General features: G+C 48.9%; 1 protein-coding gene across 1 annotated transcript in view; it reads right to left on the reverse strand.

The window, feature by feature from the left end:
- Positions 1–1,431: 1,431 nt before the first annotated feature.
- Positions 1,432–21,691, reverse strand: part of SCFD2 (sec1 family domain containing 2) — a 394,032-nt gene continuing 373,772 nt past the window's right edge. The window contains exons 8-9 of the mRNA XM_082838240.1: positions 11,359–11,478; positions 1,432–1,548 (exon numbers count right to left, since the gene is read on the reverse strand). Coding sequence (XP_082694366.1) covers positions 1,456–1,548; positions 11,359–11,478 — 213 coding nt within the window. The 3' untranslated portion in view covers positions 1,432–1,455. The remainder of the gene's footprint in view (positions 1,549–11,358; positions 11,479–21,691) is intronic.

The raw sequence follows: 21,691 nt of genomic DNA on the forward strand, positions 1-21,691 counted from the left end.
AGCTCTTATATAATTTCACTCTGTCAGTCTAGGTTTTTCTGTTATGGCTAGAAGGAAGCGTTAGACTCACAGAAAAGAAAGCTTTATACTTCTATAGAAATGTGATATCACAAAAGTCATGGGGGCTGAGGTTCCAGCCTAGACTCCCTGGACTAGGTATCTTTATTGGGGCCTTCCTTGGGGAGGAGAGGAAACCTACAGGCAGGCACAGCCCTCCAATCAACCTCTCTCCCACTCCTGTTCCAAGCAGGCTGGCAGCCCTGCCCAGTAAGCAAACTGGAACAATGCAGCCCTTTGTACAGGCAGGCGATTTACAACACAGGCAGACAATCAGCACGGCCCTAGCCGCTACCCCTCCCTTCGGGCCTTTTCAGAAATGTCTCAGATGGAGAGAGAAACAAAGCCTCAGCTCCTATTTGCAGCATTCCCTCCTCAGCTACATAATCTTAAAAACCAAACTTTCCTCACATTCACGATTCTAAAGCATGGGGAACTTCTCCTTGAGCAACTGCGGATCAAACGTCTTGTAATCTACCAATACTCACCAACAGGCACTCATTTAGAATGAATGAATTTGCAGGCGGAATCAGAAAGATCACAGAGAGAGGGTTAAGGATAAAGTGGAATTATCATGAATTAGGGCAGCTGAAAGGCAGTTTGATGACTTTAGAAAAATGAATTTTTTTTTTTTTTAAGAATCTCAGCAATGCCAGCAAAGTACTTCACTGTGTGGGTATCAAGATCCTTTGGGCAAAGCAACCTAAGTGTCCATCGACAGATGAATGGATAAAGAAGATGTGGCACATATATACAATGGAATATTACTCAGCCATGAAAAGAAATGAAATTGAGCTATTTGTAATGAGGTGGATGGACTTAGAGTCTGTCAAACAGAGTGAAGTAAGTCAGAAAGAGAAAAAGAAGTACCGTATGCTAACACATATATATGGAATCAAAAAAAAAAAGGTTCTGAAGAACCTAGGGGCAGGACAGGAAGAAAGATGCAGACGTAGAGAATGGACTTGAGGACACGGGGAGGGGGAAGGGTAAGCTGGGACGAAGTGAGAGAGTGGCATGGACATATATACACTACCCAATGTAAAACAGATGGCTAGTGGGAAGCAGCCGCATAGCACAGGGAGATCAGCTCGGTGCTTTGTGACCATCTAGAGGGGTGGGATAGGGAGGGTGGGAGGGAGATGCAAGAGGGAGGGGATATGGGGATATATGTGTACGTATAGCTGATTCACTTTGTGATACAGCAGAAACTAACACACCATTGTAAAGCAATTATACTCCAATAAAGATGTTAAAAGAAAAAGATTCTTTGGGCATAATTCAGTCATACCCACGATTAGTAACAGGGACACTGGTTTGGGAGGCATATCTTGGATGGGGACAGAAAATAGTATTGGGATTTCCAGCTCGGGTAGGTCTCCTCTTCTCAGCAGATCCTCAGAAGCCAAGGTCTGGATGCAGCCGGTCAGTTGTAAATAACAGTTCAGGGATACTAGTTGGCTTTAGGAGTCGCGTGGACAGCACGATTACCTAACAACGGGAGGGGCAAACACACCGCAGACAATTAGGAGAGCCAATCCCAGCTTATTAGATGATGAGAAATAAAATGCAACACATTTCTTTGGGGGAAGGCATGGAGTGGGTACTGTGGAGAAAAAGGCAGAAGGCGGCAGCTTGAATGCCACTGGACGCTTGCGTCCTGGGTGTAAGGAAGGGCGCACAGGCTGGGAAGGATGGCTGGTGGGACGGTGGGCTGCGTCTGTTGAGCCTTTAACCAGTGGGCACTGAGCAGGGCTGAGCCCCGCCACCACCTCGCTGCTGAATTGAACTTGATCAGACCGTTGCTTTGTGATACAGTAATGTGACCTCAACAGAGAGGTCTCTCCCTCTTCTAGGGAGCCTTTGCTCCTTCAGGGAAAGAGAGAAGGCACACTCAAGAGCTGGCTGTCGCTGTGCGTGATAATGATGACGGCTGTATTAATTTCTTAGTACCCCAAACTTCAATAACAGAAAGTTACCGTCTCACACTTCTGGAGGCCAGAAGTCCAAGAGCAGGGTGTTGGCAGGGTTGGTTGCTTCTAAGGGTTGTGAGGGAGGATCTTCCCTCTTGAGCTCCCTTATGTCTTCACATTGTCTTCCCTCTACGTGTGTCTGTCTCTGTGTCCACATTTCCCCTTTGATCAGGACACAGTCATATAGGATTAGAGCTCACCCTAATGACCTCATCTTAATTTGATCATCTGCAAAACCTATTTCCAAATAAGGCCACATTCACAGGTACTAGGGGTTCAGACTTTAACATCTTTTGGGAGGGACACCGTTTGACCCATAACAATGATGATAATAATGATGATATCTGCTAATATTTATTAGTTCTTATGGTGGGCCAGGCACTGAGGATGATCTCATTTAATATCCATTTAATCTTCATAACAACCGTATGAAGTAGGTACATATATTACTCCTATTTTGCAGATAAGCAAAATAAAGTACAGAAAGGTTAAGCAACTTGTCCAAGGACACACAGGAAGCAGAAGCAGTTGAGTCAGGATTCCAACCCAGGCAGGCTGGCTTCAGCGTCCAAGTGTCTGTCTGGTCACTCCTCTATTATCAAGGGCTCTGGGAAGGCTGCTTACTTCCCTAGTCCACATGGACCTTTGGGCCTCTCTGGCCTGTCGTCGTGATGTCCCTCTCTGCTTCCCTGAGACGGGCCGTTCTTCTGGGGCAGATTTCCCTTTGCAGCACTGGGAGAGCTCGTTCCCCAGGGCTGGGCTGGAGCAGTGATGCGCTCTGTCAGGCTGGTAAGGTTTGCCAAGGCAGGGGTTGTACACCCAGTAGATAAGGGGGTGACTATGGGAAGTGGGAAGGAGGTATGAGTCAGATGCCACAGCCCAGCCCCTGAGCGCGGGGGGTCGCAGGCCGGCAGCAGGCCTGGCTTCAAGGAGCCACACCGCCTGGCCAGGCCTCTTGCGGGGAAGCAAGTTGGCACTCACACCTCACTCTCTACCCCTCCCACCCCCAAAGCTATCCCAGGTGGAACCAAAGCAATGAATTAACCAACTCACTGGCCAAAACCAGAGCCTACGCTCCAATGTGGAGGAGAAGCTGAGGGAGGGGAGGAGAGAAGGAAGCATTTTATAATTTTCTTGTGCTTGTTGTTGTTAAAGAAATGAGGTTATTAAAAAGTTTTCTGTTTAAAACAAAAATTAATCTTTGAAAGCAGTGATGTTACTATTTTTTGAAAGAGAATTATCCTTGAAAATATATGGCTAATGTCAGCCAAGTCATATTTCTGGCAGAAAAAAATACACTGCAATCTGTGCTCACATCCTTCCTAGAAAGCCATGTGATGAAAGTCTGAGGGTAGACAGTGAATATTAGCACCCCCTTATCACATGGTGTAGATACCATTTGAATATGTGGCTCTGGAGAGAGAGGACAGGGTCTCTACTCACTCCTCGGGGGCTTCTGGGCCAGGTCCAACAGATGGTTGAGAATGGCGGTGCCCAGACCTGCACGCTCACCAGACGCTAGTAGAGCCCGCCTCCACCGCAGATGGGCTACATGCCCTGGGGAGGGTCACTTCACCTGGGGCCTCACTCTACCCTTCCCAGAAGAAAAGCAACAGCCCCGAGCTTGTAGCACTGTGGCAAGGATTACAGAAGGCCAAGTGCGTAGAGCACGTGAGGTGCTCAGCAATTCTGAGCTGCTATTTGATTGTGTTTTGTGATTGCGTCATAGGCCTCCTTTTGAATCTTATGAAAGCTAAAAACTCTCTAGAAAAATATGCATATGTGTACACACAAGATTCTGAATATAGTTTTAGGTGAGGTTTAGGTGGATAACTAGGACTCACAGACAAGTTAAGAATCCCTTATTCAGATATTTAAAAAAATGCACACATAAAGACAAAAATCCTTTGCATAAGAATAGACTCTTGAGAGGTAGGAGAGGCCCGGGAAGCTGATGGCCACAGCCCTTCCCCTGCCCTCCTGCTCGCCAGGCTCCACCACCGCTGCCAGCCCCTGGGGTCCTTAGTTCCAATGCCAAGACGGTGAATTCCTCTCTGGCTGAGGTGAGGGCAAGTGTAATGGCTAGACTGAGTCCCACAGGATGGTTAAGTCTCATTAACAGTGTTGAGGAACTTGGAGGGGACAGGCTGTAGACTCGGTTGATGTGGACACTTCTAGAGCAGTGATAACTAAGCTAAAAGAATCTGTCACTCTCAGGCCGTGTGCTGGGCTTTCAGTCACGGCTGACAGTGACTATGGGTTTGGTCACCTCAACCAAGCTGGAACCAAGGACCAGGACCCGCACATCTAGACATATGGGTATTTAGACAGCATGAGGGCTAAACCTGAGGGTGTCTGGGGCATGCCTTGTGGAGGGCTGAAAAGAAGCAGATGGAAACAAAGGCAGCCTGTGAAGTAACTGAGGGGGTCTTTGAGGAGGGGAGGAAAGGAGGAAGCTGGGACCAAGGACTCTCGCCGGATAGTACAGTCGTTACGAGCACAGACTTAGGAGTGTCCAATTTGAGCTGGGCCCCAGCTGGCCACCTGCCAGACGATGGACCCTGGAGAATCTGCTTAATCACCCTGAGCCTCAAGTCCTCATCTATAAAGTGGGAATAATGATATCCACCTCACACGATTATCATGAGGATCAAATGTGAACATACATAGAAAATACTTAGCACAATGACAGGCTCTGGAGGGGCTTAAAATGGTACCTGCTATTATCGTCTTCATTATCATCACCATCTTCACTATTCTCATCCTCTGCTGCATTCCCTCTATTCAGCTCACAGCAGTCACTGGGGTGGACTCAGAGGAGATAAACGTGCCAGAGCCATCTTCCCCAAGTGTAAATCTGACTGTATTTATTCATAGGTTTAAAATCCTGACTGCCTTCTCTCCACCATTTATAAGCCTGACCCAGTGCTGTGGAATAGAATAAAGAAAGAAGAATGAAAGAAATAAGGACAGTCTAAGAGACCTCTGGGACAACATAAAATGTACCAACAGGGGCTTCCCTGGTGGCACAGTGGTTGAGAGTCCGCCTGCCGATGCAGGGGGCACGGGTTCGTGCCCCGGTACGGGAAGATCCCACATGCCGCGGAGCAGCTGGGCCCGTGAGCCATGGCCGCCGAGCCTGCGCATCCAGAGCCTGTGCTCCGAAAAAAAAAAAAAAAAAAAAAAAATGTACCAACATTCATATTATAGGGATCTCAGAAGGAAAAGAGAGAGAGAAAGGGCCTGAGAAAATATTTGAAGAGATAATAGCCGAAAACTTCCCTAACTTGGGAAAGGAAACATTCTCAAGTCCAGGAAGTGCAGAGAGTCCCATACAGGATAAACCCAAAGAGGCAGACACCAAGACACATATTAATCAAACTGACAAAAATTAAAGAGAAAATGTTAAAAGCAACAAGGGAAAAGCAACAAATAACATACAAGGGAATCCCCATAAGATTTTCAGCTGATTTTTCAGCAGAAACTCTGCAGGCTAGAAGGGAGTGGTAGTATATATTTAAAGTGATAAAAGGGAAAAACCAACAACCAAGAATACTCTACCCAGCAAGGCTCTCATTCAGACTGGATGGGGAAATCAAAAGCTTTACACACAAGCAAAAGCTAAGAGAAATCAGCACCATCAGACCAGCTTTGTAACAAATGCTAGAGGAACTTCTCTAGAGGGAAAAGAAAAGGCCACAACTAGAAAAAGGAAAATTACGAATGGGAAAGCTCACAAGTAAAGGCAAACATACAGTAAAGGTAGGAAATCCTCCAGACACAAATATGATATCAAAATGCAGGATGTTGGAAATGCACTTGAAATTAAGAGACCAGCAACTTAAAACAATCTTCTATGTATATAGACTGCTGTATCAAAACCTCATGGTAACTGCAAACCAAAAATCTGTAAGTCCAACCGTCTTAGAGAGCATTCCAGGACTTTAGAGACTGATGGCTGTTCAGTACTCCACACCCCACCACACCCCCTGGCCACCACACACCCCTCACCACTGGTTCCACATTCCAGCCACCCTAAATGATCTGCAGTTTCACAAATGGCACTTTGGGGATGCTTCTTCATCTGGAACCAGAGTTCCCAACTCTTTGCCTGAAGTCCTCTTAATCATCCTTCAATAATCGACTCAGGCATCACCACCTCCCAGAAGCCCTCCCAGACCACTCCTCTCTGAAGACTGAGGATGTTCCCATGGCTGTTGGTATCACATTGTATTCCTTGTTTCTTTGTTGTGTGCTGGCACAGTGCCTGATACCTAGCAGGTCCTCGATATAGTGAGTTAGCCAATGACTGATTAAATGAATGAACAAAAACAAGACTAGGAAGGAGGCAGTGAGTTTAGCCAGCAGGAAGTTTTTCACACCAGCAGGCTCTGGTATCTCAAATAGCTCTGCGTAAATTTGTTTCAAATCAGTTCAGCTGAAAACCCACTTGTCTAAAATTCCGATTTTGAAGAACAAGCAGGATCACACCACTAACATTTCCTTTATAGTATAATAGCTGATGGTCCTTAAGCATTTTCACATCTTAGGCGTCTTTTGTTCTTCAGAACGCTTTTGAGCATTTCCTGTTTTTGAGCGTATTCGACAAAAAGCATTTCTGCCTTATTTGACTGAAATAGTCCTTAAAATTATAAAAAGTTAGCTAAATGGGGGGAAATGGCACTCAAAAATGAAAAAGAAAATGCTTAAAGCAATCTGAAATTGGCCTGTTGGATATGAAATATAAATTTTATGAACATAGTCATCAAATGTGTGATATGAAGTAAATTAAGCACTAGAGCTCCTTTCGGAGGACTGGCTTTTTCCCAGGCAACCAAGGGCACTGATGAAAATTTCCATCGGGGAGGCAAAGGTGAAGGACACCAGGGTGCCTCTGAACCAAGCCCTAAAAAGCTGCCTTTGGGGCTCCACACAGGCTCTCTACTCCAGCTGAAGGAGGGGCATCTTGTCTCTGTCCTCAGCCCACCCTGGCTCCTGCAAGAGTGACCCAGCCTGCTAGCTTTCTCTCCACCTTCTGCTTCTCCGGGCCGTAACTTGTAGGTGCCAGCATCTTCCTGTTCCATTTCTGCTGAACAAGGGGAAGCCGGCAACCCAGGATTTAGACTCCATATCCCTCTGGTTTCTAACATTGTGAAGTGAAAGGAGAGGGGGGTAAAAAATAGTTTTTCTCTATTTTTCTTTTGACCTTGGGAGATGCTTCCCAGTAAAAGCGACTAATACGCACAGGTACCAACACGCATATTCATCCAGCTGATGAACTGGTTTTGGAGCACATGTCAGATTCAAGGCACCACTCACCCCTATTAGCACAGGTGCTGCACGTATACACGCACGTACACACATGTGTTAAACATAAAATGTTTGTATCGTTAAAACAGTGGGGCAGTGGATTAATTAAACAGACATGACGAGCTTTCTGGAAAACTCACTGCCTTCTCATTGCCTGAGGGGTGAGTGTGCTGTACTTAGGCTCTCCTAAGGAACCTGATGATATTTCAGATGCCTCTTCGCTTTTGTCCCTCATGATGGTTGTTTAAAAAGAAGTCTCTTGAGGGAAAACAACAAGAACAAAAACCTTCCATTGTAAATGACTTCGGCGTTGTTACGTGGATTGCTACAAGTATCAAAGACACATGAAGTGCGTAGGAATGAAGGGTAAGGTTAAGAGGAACAATATGAACATGTGTAATGCCGTCTAATATTTCAAATGATAAGGGCCTAAGCTAACTCAGGTAAAATTAAAAATTTTGAATCTCACTGACATTTTCCTTAGAGTAAGAAACTTCAGAACAAATTAAATGTAGACCAAAAAAAGAAAAGGAAGTCGCTTGACTCTTCTCTTTGCGGCTTCAAATTTTAGAATAACCTGGAGCTGTGGTATACATCCAGGATTTAGGTATCCTTGAACCTCCACAGTTGTGCAAAATTGTATGCGTATGAGCATATTTCCGGGTCTAATTTTTTTTGTCCTCTTACATTCTCACTAAATGTTCAGCTCCAGAAATGGAGATGCACATGAAAGTGTGGCTGGGTAACGTGCACCAGCCCATGAAGAGCTGTGATGGCAGGGTCGGCTTGGTCACTCGGTCTTCCTCTGTTTCCTGAGCTGGCCTTTCCCTGTATTTTCTGGAGGGGTCCCTCCCTGTTATTTTCCTCCCACAATCGCAGGCTTCTGCTGGCCTCTTGGCCACGACTCAGCTACCGGGTTCAGCCTGCAGAGCTGTCTGGAATGAGAGAGGCCAGTGCTGAGCACACGCACCCCAGACCAGGGCAAGCCCGCGAAGTCTCCTGCTCATGGCTGTGGCTGTTTGCCGTGGGGTTGAGAGGTTGCCTCTTTGATCCTTTTTTTTTGTAGTCAGGAAGGAGGGCCTTCTCCAGCTGCCCACTTTCTCTCAGCACGTTTACCAAGCACCACAGATGGAGAGCGGAGAAAACACCCCATTTTAGAGTATAGCAACCATCCTCTAGGACTAGCAGCTGCTAATGCGGTTTCTGGATTCCACCGTTTCATGCTATCCTTACCATCTTTTGTAAAAGAGAATTCATTTCTGGATGTGCCTTAAGTGACTTCAATCAGCAGTTTCCTTTGAAGAGCAGATCCCCGGATGCCTTGCAAATCTCAGCTCACCAGCCTTCTGCTCCAGGGGAAGCCGGTGCCCGTATGAAGGAACCTCTTGCCTCCAAGCCCCCAGGTATTCCCATCACAGCACCTGCCTATGTTCCTGGAACACTCATGTCTAGCTGGAGCTTCCGTGTTTAATGTCAGTCAATCACTTACTATTAGAATATAAGTTCCATGAAAGCAGGAACGAGTCTGGCTTGGTCACCGCTCTATCCTCAGCACAAAGAACAGTGCTTGGCACAGAGTAGATGCTCAATAAATGTTTACTGGGTAATCGACTAATCCAGTTTAAGAGACTGTAAGTTCCTGCACCTGGGTCCAAAAAGCACCCATGTTGATATACAGTAGGTACGGATCATAGCAATTGATACAAAAGACAGAGTGGTTTTAGTTGTCCATAATCCCAGAATCAGTAACAGGTTGGCGTAGTCTACAGAAAAGCTGCTTTTATCTTATGCTTCAATAATGCAAGTACGGTTTCTAGTATTCAATAGGCAATGAATAATCACGACAGCTGCTGCCACGTCCTGTTGGAGGGATTAAAGTAAGTGCAAAGTCCTGAGGCTGGAGAGGAGCAGGCCAGCAGAAGGGTGGTAGGAAAAGAAGGCCCAGCGGCAGAGAGGGGCCGTGGTAGGAGGAGGAGGGGGCCCCAGTGCCTCTGCACTGATCAGCCCACGGCAAGGGCGCTCAGTTGTAAGTGAGCATGAGAGGGAGAGGCCTGGGGGCCCAGGAGAGCTGCCGGGGAGCTGAGGCACTCAGGTCCACGGCACGGGCTGGGGTGGGGAAGCTGGAAGAACTGAAGATACTCGGTTTGGAGAAGAGTGGCCCTGGGGGAAGACCTGTGGAGGAGGGAGGAGGCTGATCTGCTCGTAGATTCTGTGTGGCCCAGGAGTTAGAGGCAGCAGCGGTGACACAGCAGCAGGCAAGCCTGCTCCTGAAGCCCCAGGTTCTCTGAGCCACTCTCTCTGCAGATGATCGAGCACAAGGTCAGTCAGACTGCAGCCGAGCCACTGAGCCACTACAGATTTCAGGTCTCTGCTGTCAAACTCAGGTCACACGGCTTTGAAAACGTCTGCATTTTATCCTTTTAGAGTGGGGATTAGCAGTCTGGCAGGCTATTAACAATGCATCGCTGTTTGGAAGAGCTAAGAATTTGGTTCACCGTGTTAGGGGCAGTGAGAAGTGTGCTTTCTGATAAAAAAGAATGTCTTGCTCAAAAAGGCAATTGCTCACCAAACAGATCCTGAACACTGCGGACAGAGAGGGTGTGAGACGAGGCCGAATTTACCACTTCATCAGAAATTCCACCAGCTACGACCATGACAGGTGTGAGTAATGGTAGGAATGGTCACAGCCAATGACTGGTCACTCCCTTGTTCAAGAACATACCATGGCTCCCTAGATACAGGTCACCTTCCTAAGTAGGGTGTCTGGAGACCCTCGGAAACCAGGCCTTCTCTACGTCTCAGGTGTCCCGGCCACCCTGACACCAAGCCAGTTCTCCTGCCTCACATCAGGCCGTCAGGCCACAAGGCTTCTGGAGCTCCTGCCCTGTGCTCAGGCCTGGGAAGGCCCAGCCTCTGTCCTCAAGGAATTCGTGTTTGCTTAAGGAGGCTATGTCAGCAACGGGAAGCAGTCAGTGAGCCCGCTGAGTGCTGCACTACGGAGTACAGATTACGGATGCCAGCAGAGGGGGGGGGCTCCTTGGCTGGCTGAGTGCGGATACACAGAGTGGGTGGAGCTGGGAGACAAGGGCACTGTACACTGCCCCCCACCCAGACCAGCAGCCAGGCGTGGCTGGAATACCCCCTGGGCTCCGTGTGCCTGTGGTGGACAGTCCCCCACGTAAGCCAGGGTCCTACCTGAAGCACTGCACTGGCATCTCTGTTCTGCTTTCTCTAAACCACAGAAAGCCGCTGCCTGCATGCAGACATGGCAAAGCTGAAGACAGGCCCCGAAAGCAAGTCTCAATTGGGCGGGGCGCGAGGGTCAATGGGAAGGTGTCCCAGGCTCCCGGTGCCCCAGCAGGACAGTTCTGAGGCCCCTCAGCCCCCAGAGGACAGAGCCTCGGTTGCCCATAGCAGTAAGCAGCCGGGCAAGGCACTCTTTTCCCAACCACCCTGCCCCGTAGCCTAAATGAGAAAACGGAGGGCTTTTCTCACTCCAATCACCTAGCTAGTAAAAGGCGGAGGGAGGATGCAGACTCGGGCCTGGAAAACCTAGAGGGCTGTGTCTTAACCACCGGGCATTTGCGTGGGGAGGAGGATGGGAGCTGGCAGGAGGCTACAGAGGAGAAAGATAGTACACTTGTCATTGTCATGACAAGGGGCCTTCCCAAACTCCTCCAGCCCCGTCCTCTCCCTGCCACAGGGCGGAGATGGTCCCCGGGAGTCACCCTCAATTATCTGGAGCCTGGAAAGCAGCCAAAACTCTTGAGTAATTAAGCACCGATTGGACGCCAGAGAATACAAGCCCTGTAGGAATTGGGAATAGCGCTTCCGCACTTGCCACCCAGAGGTAGGAGAGGTCTCCCCCTCCCCTCCACCCACAGTAGGTCCTGGCCCTGGGAAAGGAGGCAGCGGGATGGAGATAGGAGCGCGGGGGAGCCTAATGAAGGCCCTGGTCTGCCCTCCCCACTCCTGCCTCAGGCCTCGTGTTCAGATCATATCACTGAGGACTCGGTACCTGGGTTCCTGGCTTCAGGGATGGCACAAGGTCTTTGATCATTTTGGCTTCCGAGACTGTGACCCCGCCCACCACGAAGAGAATCAGAAGAGGGTGGTCGCTGGGATGAGGCCGGCTCACCTGCAAAAGAAACCACCGCCGGCGTCAGAGGCGTCTTCAGGTGAGATGAACAACCCTCAGAGAGGGTGGGATCTGTTAGGGGTCGGATGTGTTAGTGGTCTGTGAGCGCACTGACCAGGAACACGCACAGCATGTCACCTTCCTACAGCCCTTTCAATAAATATTCTACTGAAAGCAAAGTTACAGGAGTGGGCACTATTAAATACGCAGAGAAGACTGAGGGCAACTTCCCCTCTTGTTCGGTCTGCAGGTCTCAGCATAAGCGTGCTCCTGCCTTACAGAGCTCCGTGCACCTCCTTCCAAGCACGTGTCACAGCCTGGGGTCACCGTCTCTCCCCTGACGGCCGTCTCCTCTAATGGAACACAAGCTCCACGAGGCGGTGATCTTGTCTGCCGGCTTCACTGCTAAATGCCCGGCGTGCCTAGCGCAGTTTCTGGCTCAGAGTAGGTGCTCAGTAAATGTCTATGGAATTGACGGATGGTTAGAGCCCTAGGAGGGGGCGGTGGAGGGTGGGCGAAGATGCAAGAGCCCTGCACCCACCCTCGAGTGCAAACTTCACGCCCTTACCTTCTGCAAACCAGCCTCAGTCAGCTGAGGTTGGCCTCAGCCAGAGCTGAGGCCCTGCTCCGCGTGCAGCACTGCACTGGAGGTCGTGGAGAATTCCTCCCGGTGCCTCATGATTTTACCAGTGAGGCAAAGTGTTATAAAACAACTAAAATGAGGGCTTCCCTGGTGGCGCAGTGGTTGAGAGTCCGCCTGCCGATGCAGGGGACACGGGTTCGTGCCCCGGTCCGGGAAGATCCCACATGCCGCGGAGCGGCTGGGCCCGTGAGCCATGGCCGCTGAGCCTGCGCGTCCGGAGCCTGTGCTCCGCAACGGGAGAGGCCGCAACAGTGAGAGGCCCGCGTACCGCAAAAGACCCCCAAAAAACAAAAACAAACAAACAAAAAAAACAACTAAAATGAGAATGTCTCCCAGTAATCTCTCAGGAAATGTGCAAGGCCAACATATAGACCTAGTGACTAACTGAAGGGGACGAGAGGGGGTTCCTGAAGACAGTGTGCTTGAGCCCTACCTGGAAGCCCGGGACGGTTCGGTGAGAAGTGGGCAGAAGTGTTGTGAGCCGAGCGCCGCAGGCAAGCGGTCACCAGGTCGGGGGAGCAGGCCAGAGGCCCAGCCGGGACAGCAGCATGGAGTCATTATGGGAAGGATGCTGTCAGCTGCCTGCATGGCCACTGAAGCCCGAGGTGGGAGAAACAGGCTTGACTCCAGCCAGGAGAGGGTAAACAAAGGTGGTAAATGTCTGTACTCATTCACACCCACTAACACACAAGCCATCTTTGGGCCAAGGGACGGTGCCCTGGAGCAGCAGGGGGGGACATCAGGCTGACAGGAAGAGAGGAAGCCCCTGCTCTTACCCCAACTGCAACTCCTTTCTCAATTTGGTTCTTTTGACTCCCCTGCCTAAATATACCCGCTTTTCAATGTCTTGTTTTAAAAACACTTAAAAAGGTAATACATTAAGTATTTCCAGTTATAGAAGTTCCTCCTTGGCTTCTGGAGAGGAAACTCAGAGTGGACGGCGGGGAGGGAGGTGGAGAAATAGGGGAATGGAGGGAGAGAAATGAAAGGCAGAAAGAAAGAAAGAAAGAAGGAAAAGTAGGTCTAAACTCTTTCAAAATGGGTGGTGGTGAACACTGAAAAAGTTACCAAACTCTTCGATCTTTACCTCACCCCACCCCCCAACCTTCTGCGCTGCAGCTCCAGCCCCTTGACTGCATTTGCTGACTGCTGTCTTCCAGTCCGAGTCCCACACACCCACGGCCATCCTGCTTTTGTTCCACTGTTCCCCTGGAGCTGCTCTCACTGCAGTCACCAATGGCCGTCACATGTAGGAGTCGATAGACAGTTCTTTGTCTTCATTTAGCTGGACATTTCTGTGGCATTTGTCACAGTGGGTAACACCCTTCTTGGCTTCCACAGTGGCACACTGTCTTGGTTATTTCTTTTACCTTTCCACTGATTTCTTCTCAAATCCCTTCATAGGTTCCTTTTCTTGGTCTGCCCTTGAAGTGTCGACGCTCCCTTGCTTCTCTCACTTGAGGACCTCGTCTACTCATATGCCTTCAAGAATCCTTCATATGCTTCCCAAATCTATGTCTTTAGCATCACTGTTGAGTTCCTGTGGCCATCTCCACCTGGACGCCTCCTGGGATCCCTCAGCTCAACAGATTTCAAGTTTGATGCGTGACCTTTCCCCAAGTCTATTCCTTCTGTTGACTTTCTAAGAACATCACCTCCTTCACAGTCACCTGAGCCAGACCCTTGAGCGTCATCTTGGACTGTGCTGTCTTTTTCATCTCCCAGATCAAGTCCTGTTAATTCTTCCCCCTCCAATTCACTGATCTCTCCTTGGTTTCCGCTATCCCTGCTCTGGTCGGCTCTCATTCCTTCTTTACTAGATTATTGTTAGAGTCTTCTAATTTGTCTCCCTGTCCCTGGTCTGGCCACACACACACCCCCCCACCCCAATCCAGTCTCCTCGTTCCTGCCTAAGTAAGCTTTCGAAAGTGCAAATATTTATTATTGAAGTTTTGTGCGTTACCTTATCCGATTGTCAAAAATCCTTAGGAGGCAAATACAATCATTGGCGTATTTTACAGATGGAGAGACTGAAGTTTACACGTCGTGACTAAACCTTAGAGCCAGGGGCCAAACTGCAGAGGCCACACTCTAAACACCCCTCAGCTCCCTCACATGCTCACATTCTTTCCGGGGAGTCTCCTAACTCCTGACTCCTCAATTCAGTATACAAGGCTCTTCTCACATGGCTTTGCTTTATGCCTCTATTTTCATCTCCTCCATATGCACTATTTGCTGGAGTCACTCACGAGGACTTGAGCCATCCATGAATGCAAGGTCTTTTTTAAAAAAACTTTTTGTTAAACATACAACACTTTACTGAACATTTGCGCTGAAAAGAGCATTTATCACAAGTGTGCAGTTCAATTTATTTTCACAAACTAAACAAATCCTTGTGACCAGTACCCAGATCAGGAAACAGAAAGCCAGCACTCTGGATCCCCACGCAGGCCCGCTTCGTGTCACTACCTCACCAAGGGGTAACGGCCATCTTGACTTCTAGCCACTCGATATCAGATTGAGTTTTGCTCAGTGATATACCCTGGGGATTTGTCCATATTAGTAGGAAAGATCTTTAGCCCACAGGCATTGGTTGGGACCACACCAGTGGGTTTTGGCCTGTCTGTGCCCATGACATTCCAGTTATTAAACAGTTAGAGCACCAACTGCGTCATCTTGTTTTATGTGGCACGGACAGTTTCCTCCGTGTAAAGTACCCCTGCCTCCCCTTCTGTACCTCCTTCCTTTTCACTCTCTTTAAAAGGCACCCTCGCCTCTAAAAAGTTCTCCCTAACCACCTCTCAACTCCTGCCCCATGACCCGAATCTGACAGATACCTCTGCCTTGGCCTTGTCACACTGGACTGCGACCTTGATAGACCTGTCTATCTCCTCTCCTAGGCTGTAAGCTACTGGAGGGTAGGGATTGATCATGTTTACCTCGATATTTTGGGGTCTGAGCGTAGAGCTAGCTCATGATAAACTTTCAACAAATGTTGCATGAATAAAATGAATGAATGAATGAATGAGGTCCACAGGGTAACTGGAGATATTCTTCTTTTCTTTGAGATCTTTTAGACACTCTCTCTTTGCTTTACGTGTGGTTCTTCCTGGCTGAGTAACTAACCGGGGTTCCTTCCAACCCTACAAACAATTGTTTCTCACTTAATGCTGGGACAGAAATACAACTGGCTCCAGAACTTCAAGTGGTACAGTATGTTCCCAAAGACATATGCTTTCCATAAGAGAGTCTGGACTCTGAAGTACATTGTGAGAATCTTGGAAGGATGTATTGAAAGATGAAAAGGAAAAAAGAAATGAACAGCAACAACAAAGAACAATACCCTTTGGCCAACGAATTGAGGGAATGTTGATTGTGGTACAAATTAACGGGCCCCATTAACGCATGTTGCTGTTTGCCATTTTGGTTTCTGTTTAGATTTATGTTTTGATACCAGATTTCCTTTTAGAACATGTCAAATCGGCAGGCTATTGGGAAGTGGAGCCTTTCCAGTCTTTTCCATCAGAATAACACATTCCTTATAACCAGCCACATTCGGCTGAGTCCCACTTGTATGTGGGTTCATGGTGTAAGGCACTTGGATGATGAAAGATTTAAGCGTCATTACTGCCGTCACAAACACACAGATTAATAAAGCAAGTCAGACTCATTGCTCTTTCTTTCATTTTCTAAACCTTCGCTGGCTGGGATTTTAAGACGTCAGGTTCTGGTCAGAGAAGATAGTTTCTCCCCACCATCCATCCAGCCTTTGAAGCAGGGGCTGCCGACACCTTCTCTGCAGCTGTGGTCCCGAGAGCACTCTTTGATGTCCTGACTGGTTTCTATGAGAAGGGTTTCCTCTGCTCCCCGTTTCTCTGGAGTTCTCCAGGCGTTCCAAGAACCCAGCTGCTGATTCTCCTCCAATCTGTTTCTCTACATGTGTGACTTACTTGTCCCCAGCACAGGCGAGGGTCAGGTCCCCCACCCTCCAACAATGGGCCGGGCCTCGTAGGAGGGAGACAGCGTAATGGGAGCGTTGGCCCAAAGGGCACTGGGCCCTGAGACCCGCCATGCTGACTTTGAAGGTGGCTTGGTAATGGCTTTTCTCCCAACAGGAGGAAGTAACAGCACTGCCACTGCCGCCAAACACTTCACGTCTAGCACAAGCTTTTACTCATTTATTCATCCAGTCCACAAATATTTATTGAGCAACTACTATGGGCCAGACACTGCTCTAGGCACTGGGGACTCCGCAGCGAACGAACCCGAGAGGACTCCCTGCTGCACAGAGTTTATATTTTCGTTGGGGAGAGTGACAAAGTACAAAAGGAAATTGGTAAGTGAAGAAGGTGATGAGTGTTGCGGAGGAAAATAAAGCAGGGGGAGGGGCAAGCGTTACTCTGCACAATCTTAGACTCTATGAAGTAGGTAGAAGCTCCATTCTACAGATGGAGACAGTGAGGCTTACAGAGGTGAAGTGACTTGTCCCAAGTTTTCCAATTCATCAGCTGTAGCGTTGAGACAGAAATCCAGGTCTGTCTCGTACCAGAGTGGGATACATTCCACATGCTCTCATTTATACACAGATTCTTCAAACTGAAAGCATTTTTACTAGCTTTCATCTCTTAAAACTCTGTACTTTTAGCTCTTCAGCAACGTCAGCCAATTACCAGGTTCCTCGTGGGTCTTTATTTAATCTCATCGCAAAGGCTGCCATCTGCCAGAGTCACTCTGCCATCAGCTCAGCCTAACTGTTGCATTTGCTGCAGTGGATGGCTTCCGCTTTCCAGAAACTTCCTCCCCAATCCTGTCTGCCTTCTAAGCCCTCTCAGTTTCTCTTCTTCCTCATGGATTCTCCTCTTGCTTGACCTGCCCCATCACGTACTGTGTTCCTGACTGCTTGGGCCTCTTCTCGCAAACACCGTCCCTGGGTGGCCCTATCCTGTCCACGGTCTGGGCCTCACATGGGCCAGTGGCCCCTCAGCTCTGCTGAGCTGCAAAGCTGTCTCACAGGCACCTAAACTCTAAAATGCAAGTTATTTTCTTCTCCATTCCTGCTTCCAAGTCAGAGAGAACGTTAACACCTGCCATCCAGCCATCCCTGACTGGGTGACTGACCCTGGACAATGTTCTCTCATTTACTTCCACATCCCATCAATGCCCGGTCCTGTGGGACCCTCCGGCGCTGCATCACTGCCCTCATTCCCTCGGCCCCTACCTCACCCCAACTCTCATCTTCTCACCTTCTCTCCCCAACCTGATGCTAGTCTGGCCATGTTCCCCCACCCCCTCTCTCAGTGCTTCCAGGTGATCTTTATAACACATACACTGGTTATAAATTCCTAAAAAACATTCCATGGAACCTCATTGTTTTTGGTCGAATGTCAAGCCTCCAGCCCTTCGTGATCTGCCTTCTGCTTATTTCTCTATCTTGCCTTCCTCCACTCTTTACAGGCTGCTCTTAGACCCAGCCATTTGGAGCTACCTGGAATTCCTTTCATGTAGCCCAGCATTTCATCACTTTGTTCCTCACTCCTACTGGCTGGGCACACTGAGCTCCCCCTTCTCTGTGTCCTCACACCCCACCCAGATACCACTTATCTCTCGTCCCCTCAACCCTCAATGTTCTTGTCCATCTCCCTAACAAACTGGAAGCTCTCCAATGTACGCTATGCCATGCAAGGTAGGACGGCTACTTTGTCTCTGTGTCTTCCTTCCCCACAAGAGTGACCAGCACACAAGAGGCTCTTGATAATTGCCCACAGGCAAACAAAGTTCGTCGCCTGCCAAAACCAAGTTTTTGTTTCACGATTCCTACCCAAATCCATCTCACTGGACCCCATGGATCATATTTAGCGAATGTTAGACAAAAATCAAACCACAGTATGTAGCATAATTAAGAAGAAGAAAATATAAACAACAGTTATAAATAGTATTGCAAATAGATTCCAAGACTTGTGCCGATTTAATCAACAAACAGCAAATGCTAAGATGTTCTCCTCTTGTCAGAAATGCCATAAAGTATAATGGACCTAAGCCAACTTTTCACGTCTGAGTCTCATTTTTCTTGTGCAAACAGTGAGGAGCTGGACTAGATGACCTCCAGGCACGTCCAGCTTTCCCAGTGCAAGGATCTGACATCAAATTGCACCTGAGGCTCATCACTCTGGCCCTTCATCCTTACAGCATCCTTCACCGCTGCTGTAGATGCATCTGTAGGTATCTGTCCCGCCCACACATGAATAGTCTCCTCCATCCCCGTGGCCATGGGGTGGGCTCCTGGCAGCCATGTACTTATGGTGTGATCGTGCCCCCCAACTTCAACTGAACGGTTCAGGAATGGGCCCCGACCCAGGCTGGGCCCACTCGAGACCGTTCACTGGGAATCAAGACTTGGCCTAAGACGGACGAGGCCCAGTCAAAGCTGAGCTCTTAAGAAGCACCAGAAGCTGTGGCATAGCTCTGCAGCCATTCACTCAACTCATATTTATTGAGCATGTACACAGTGCTAGGGCTGTTCTCGGCAGCTTCTACAGGCCACAGCAAGCCTTCAGAACTGTCTGGTTTCCTGCTGGCTTTCTAGTTCTCGGGCCCAATCCTTCCTGAGGCCCACCGCACTGCCGCCCTTAGGTTCCCGGAGAGGCCCCGTGCAACCTGGTGGCGGCTTAATTGCCACTGAAGTGTTTCAACTCTTACCCCCTCACCACCTCCAGCTTTTTAGGGCTACCCTGAGCAGTGGTGCCCTCTCTCCTTGTGGGCCCTTTTCTATTGCTGCCTAAGGCCATGGAGCTCTCGCAGGAACTCATACTAAGGGCCCAGAGGCAAGCACTGGGTCTTCTTTGAGTGTTTTTCATAAATCTTTTCTTTTTTCCAATGAAACACAGCCATATAAGAAATGGAACAACAACCACACAAAGTTTCACAATGCTCTTAAAAGGAGGTAAAAGGGCCTTGCGTAAGTTCATTAGATACAACCGACGGCCCTCACAGCAGTTCCAGCGGAGACAACATCTTGACAAATCAAGTCCTTTAGTCAAAACAAGTTGGAGTCCAAACACATGGAGTAGATATAAAATATATTATTTTCAGGAGACTGAAATCCAAACCACAAATTCCAGCAACGCATTTTCAAAGTGCTGCCTATTAGACATGCTCGTTTTAAATTAAATTGTGAGAGCGGTAAGGTATGGTTCGCTTTATTTATTAGATCACTATCAAGCTTTTCTCTACAGGGATCAAGGTGCTCCACGCACAGGCATTTGGAGAGAAGACTTGACTGTTTAAAAAATGTGACGTTCTGTCAAAGCTGTTTCTCTCGGAGTTTGATAGTCCCCCTCCCCCCAGGGCACCGCCCTTTGAAGCCGACAGCTCCGTGTGGCTAACCACAGGTCTAGCCTCTGGTGGAGGAGTGCGCTGAGCTGACTCCAAACACCTGCTCAGAACTGCAGGAAGAATGATCGCGTGGCCACCCAGCTCTGCTCCCCAGCCTGCCTGCTTTCCTTGACAGGGCCTGATGGGGGGAACCTGGGAGAGCAAAGTCCTCCAGCTCATCACTCAGAAAGGTTTTTTTTTTTTCCTTAGATTATATTATTTAAAATGATTGTGGGCAAATGGCAGGCATGCCTTTGATTATCAAAGTCTTTCTGGGCTCACTTATTTTGAAAGCAGATCAGAAGCCTAAGTACATTTTCTGTCCTCGAGATCGAAGGGAAAACTCCTAGAATTAGCCGAACACTGCCCTTGATGGGCCGGACAGCCACTCCTACATTGAGGTAAAGTGCGGACTGCATTTTCCTAAAGCGGCCTCAGCGGTAGTTTCTGCTTCGCACGCTCTGGTTCCCTTTTTCATAGGAAGACAGTAATATCCCTCCCCTTGAATCCAGGTGGGCATTGTGACCGCCTCAACCAACAGGATACTGAGGGGTGATGCCCTGTGGCTTCTGAGGCTTCCCACCTGGCAATCTCTTTTAGGATGCCTGTCCCTGGGATGCTGTGAGGAAGCTCAGGCTGCGTGGAGGGGCCTGTGTGGAGAGGAACTGAGTCCTGTAGCTCACGGGCCGGGTTGAGCTACCAGCTGGTGATCAGCGTCCATCTGCTGACCACGGGAGTGGACCATCTTGGAGGCGAATTCTTCTCTGCTGAGCTCTGCCCAGAGAGCAGATACATGAACAAAATAAATGACGGATAATATTTTACGCCAGTGTTTTTTTTATTTTATTTTATTTTTTTTGCGGTACGCAGGCCTCTCACTGTTTGTGGCGTCTCCCGCTGCTGAGCACAGGTCCCGGACGCGCAGGCTCAGCGGCCACGGCTCACGAGCCCACCCGCTCCGCGGCATGTGGGATCTTCTCAGACCAGGGCACGAACCCGTGTCCCCTGCATCAGCAGGCGGACTCTCAACCACTGCGCCGCCAGGGAAGGCCTACGCCAGTGTTTCGACATGGCTTCTTACGTAACGAGCGATAACGAGAACGGGTTGGGCGGGGTATGAGAGACTTCTGTGGAGAATCTGATTTATACAGGAAAACAAGCTAAAGCAATGAAAAGAAAGTGACTTTAACAAGTTGTAGCCTGACACAGATGAGGTTCCGACTTTAGTAAGGACAACACACCGCTGCCTTGATTCCCTCTCACACAGGGTTTATTTGAGGCAGAGAATCTTGGACACACAGGCACTTTTTCCCTAACTTTCACTGTCTGCGGACATTTACATCAATAAGATTGATTTCTGTGAGCCACTTCCGAGGCCTCCCTACAGCACTGGGGCTGATCGAGGAGTGCTTGCGGGGCAGAGGCGGAGCTTCTGAAGTGCTCCTGGTGGAGTCTGGGGTCCGAGTTGTCTTGGGCTTCTGCCTCCGTGCCAGGTGGCCAGGGTCTAGCCCAGCTGGCCTCTCTTCCCTTGAGCCATTTTGTCACGGCACGGGCACAGAATTTCACCGGCTCCCACACCTTGCTCCAGGAGGGAGGGTCTGTGTCTGCTGAGACCGAGGACATCAAGCCGGGACTCACAGGATAGAAGAGAATGGGGGTCTGGAAAAACACCGCACAGCCGTATAAACATGGCTGCCCACAGGCAGAGAAAGTCCATGTCTCTTAGCAAGAGCAAGTCGGCAGTGAGACAGGAGATGCTTGTGACTTTGGGGGAAGGTGTCAGTTCTCTGCTGTGTGATTCATTTGTTCACTCAGCAGTTCATCTGTATGCACCAAATGCCCCCACACGGGCTCTGTACAGCAATACAAAGACACTCAAGGTGGCTCTTTTCCCAAGAGCCACAGTCTGGCCAGGATCACGAACTTGTGCAAATAAAAATAGCAAGTACATACTTAGCACTTCCTGTAGGCCAGGTACTGGTGTGAATCCTCTGTATGTATGAACTCACTTAATCCTCACCACAGTCCTGTAAAGTAGGTACTATTATCATCCGCATTTTACCGATGAGGTAACTTAGGCACAGAGGGCTTAAGTGACAACATACCCACGGTCACACAGCTGGTAAGTGCGGGAGCTCGAGTTCTAACCCAGACCATCTGACTCCGGGTGTTACCACCACTCCCTATTGCCTCTTGAAA

Source organism: Leucopleurus acutus (assembly GCF_964270905.1).
Source record: "Leucopleurus acutus genome assembly, chromosome: 4".
Classification (NCBI taxonomy): domain Eukaryota; kingdom Metazoa; phylum Chordata; class Mammalia; order Artiodactyla; family Delphinidae; genus Leucopleurus; species Leucopleurus acutus.